The following is a 1,776-nucleotide window of genomic DNA, read 5'->3' on the forward strand; positions in this document are numbered from 1 at the left end:
AATCTAGCCAATCCCAATCGAGAAACATTTAGAACACACCAATCGAGCGCGATCTTTCCGGATACAAGACCATATCCAGTTGAATATAGTTTTGAGTTTTGGTGGCGCCAAGTCCCACCGTTGATCAGCGTGTCGAGGACGTCCTCACAGCGGCAGCAGGACTTGTATTGAATGACCATGCTACGATCCGATTCGAGCCTCTTGCCCAGTCTCCATATGTTGAAGGCGCCGTCATTAGCGACGAGATTCCGTGCAGGTCCAACACCAAGGCGCTGGAAAGCGATTTCGTCATGCACATAGAGCGGCTCTTGCTGTATGTCGCTCGAGTGCACAAGACATCCGGTAACAACTCAAGGCCGATGTAGCATGTATGCAGGACCAAATACTACGACGTTGGTTCTCACATTCTGCGCTACTCCTCCCTCGACGGTGCATCGTCGACTTCGATTACGAGTGGCCGTAGCGGCTCGGGGCTTCCCAGCTACGACGGCAATATGAGATACGGAATCCCATCATGCCACGTACTTGGCGTTGGATCTCGCGGAGCGAGTTCAGTAGAAACTCGCGGTGCTTTCGCGACGTGGTGTGCTCGTCTTCGCTGGGCGCAACGCTCGGAAACGACGCATGTGGCTGCTTTTTGGCCTTGGCCCTGGCCTTCTTCTCGAACGTGCTGCTCATGTCGTCGCGACCGACCAGCTTTTGCACAACCGCATATGGATTGCGCTTGGTGGTTCGGAGACTGCCCAAGGCTGGCGCTGTTGTCTTGAGCGCATCGAGCCGCGACGCGGTCTCGACCATGTGCTGCAGTGGGCGATGGAACGACTCGGAGTTGAGGTGCGACGCGGTGAGGTCCGTGAAGAAATCGTCTTCTTTCTTGACGAGCGCAGGCGCGAGGACGTTGGGGTTGGGCACCATGGCGGGCACCTGCTTCCACTCGTCGGGCAAGTACGGCACCTTTTTCAAATCGTCGCGCTTGATATCGCTCGGGAGGCTGCGCTCCATGTCGCTCAGCATCGTATGGTCGATCCGCGCAGGCAGCGTCGGCGGGTCCGTAAACGGGTACTGGGTCTTGACCGTCATCTTGGGCGCTGGTTTTGCTTTCGCGGGTTTCGGCAGCCACGCGTCGTCCGGCGGCTTGGTACTTTTGGCTTCAAAGCGCGCGTTGAGCGGTGGCACGAGCCGCTTGGGCCGCAAAATCGCAGGCGCGTGCTCCCGCACTGTATTTACTTCGAGCGCCGACGTGCTAAAGTCGGCGTACACGAGGTAGCAGTTCTCGCAGACCGGCGCCGTCTTGTAGAGAAAGACCGGGTCGGTCGCAAACCGGACAAAGTCTTCCACGGTCAAGTGCGGATGGAGATAGAGCAACACGGGTGGGATCGTCACGTCCGCCTCGGTGACGGGGCCGCTCTCGACGTCCATCTCGTTTAAAATCCCGAATCCGACGCCGCCCGCGGCTGCAATCACTGCGTCGTCCGGCGGCCATAGAACCACCGAGGCCTTGGACGCGCGGAGGTGCGTGAGGAGCTGCCGAAAGTGCTCGATCACGGCCTTGTAGCTGGCGTGGAGCATGTGAACTTGGTCAATCGCCTTGGCGCAGCTGGTGCACTTGGCGATCACCGCGTTCTTCTTCGTGGGTTTCCCGTCCGGCATCGCGCTAAGATGCACGAACGCTGGGACTTGGGCGTCGGATGTCATGTCGATCGGCCGATGCTCGCCGTGCGAGAGCCGAATCGAGGACGACCAGAGCAGCCAGACGCGGTCGTCGGCGTCCGTCTT

At 59.1% G+C, this 1,776-nt stretch overlaps 1 protein-coding gene across 1 annotated transcript; it reads right to left on the reverse strand.

Moving 5' to 3' along the window:
* Nucleotides 1-525: 525 nt before the first annotated feature.
* On the reverse strand, nt 526-1,695 carry SPRG_18633 (hypothetical protein; the record flags this gene model as incomplete). The annotated part of the gene is made up of 1 exon (XM_012358072.1): nt 526-1,695. A coding segment is annotated over one exon (1,170 nt), but the record flags the coding sequence as incomplete, so codon positions are not given.
* Nucleotides 1,696-1,776: the final 81 nt, after the last annotated feature.

The sequence above is a fragment of the Saprolegnia parasitica genome, assembly GCF_000151545.1.
Source record: "Saprolegnia parasitica CBS 223.65 unplaced genomic scaffold supercont2.1345, whole genome shotgun sequence".
Taxonomy (NCBI): Eukaryota; Oomycota; class Saprolegniomycetes; order Saprolegniales; family Saprolegniaceae; genus Saprolegnia; species Saprolegnia parasitica.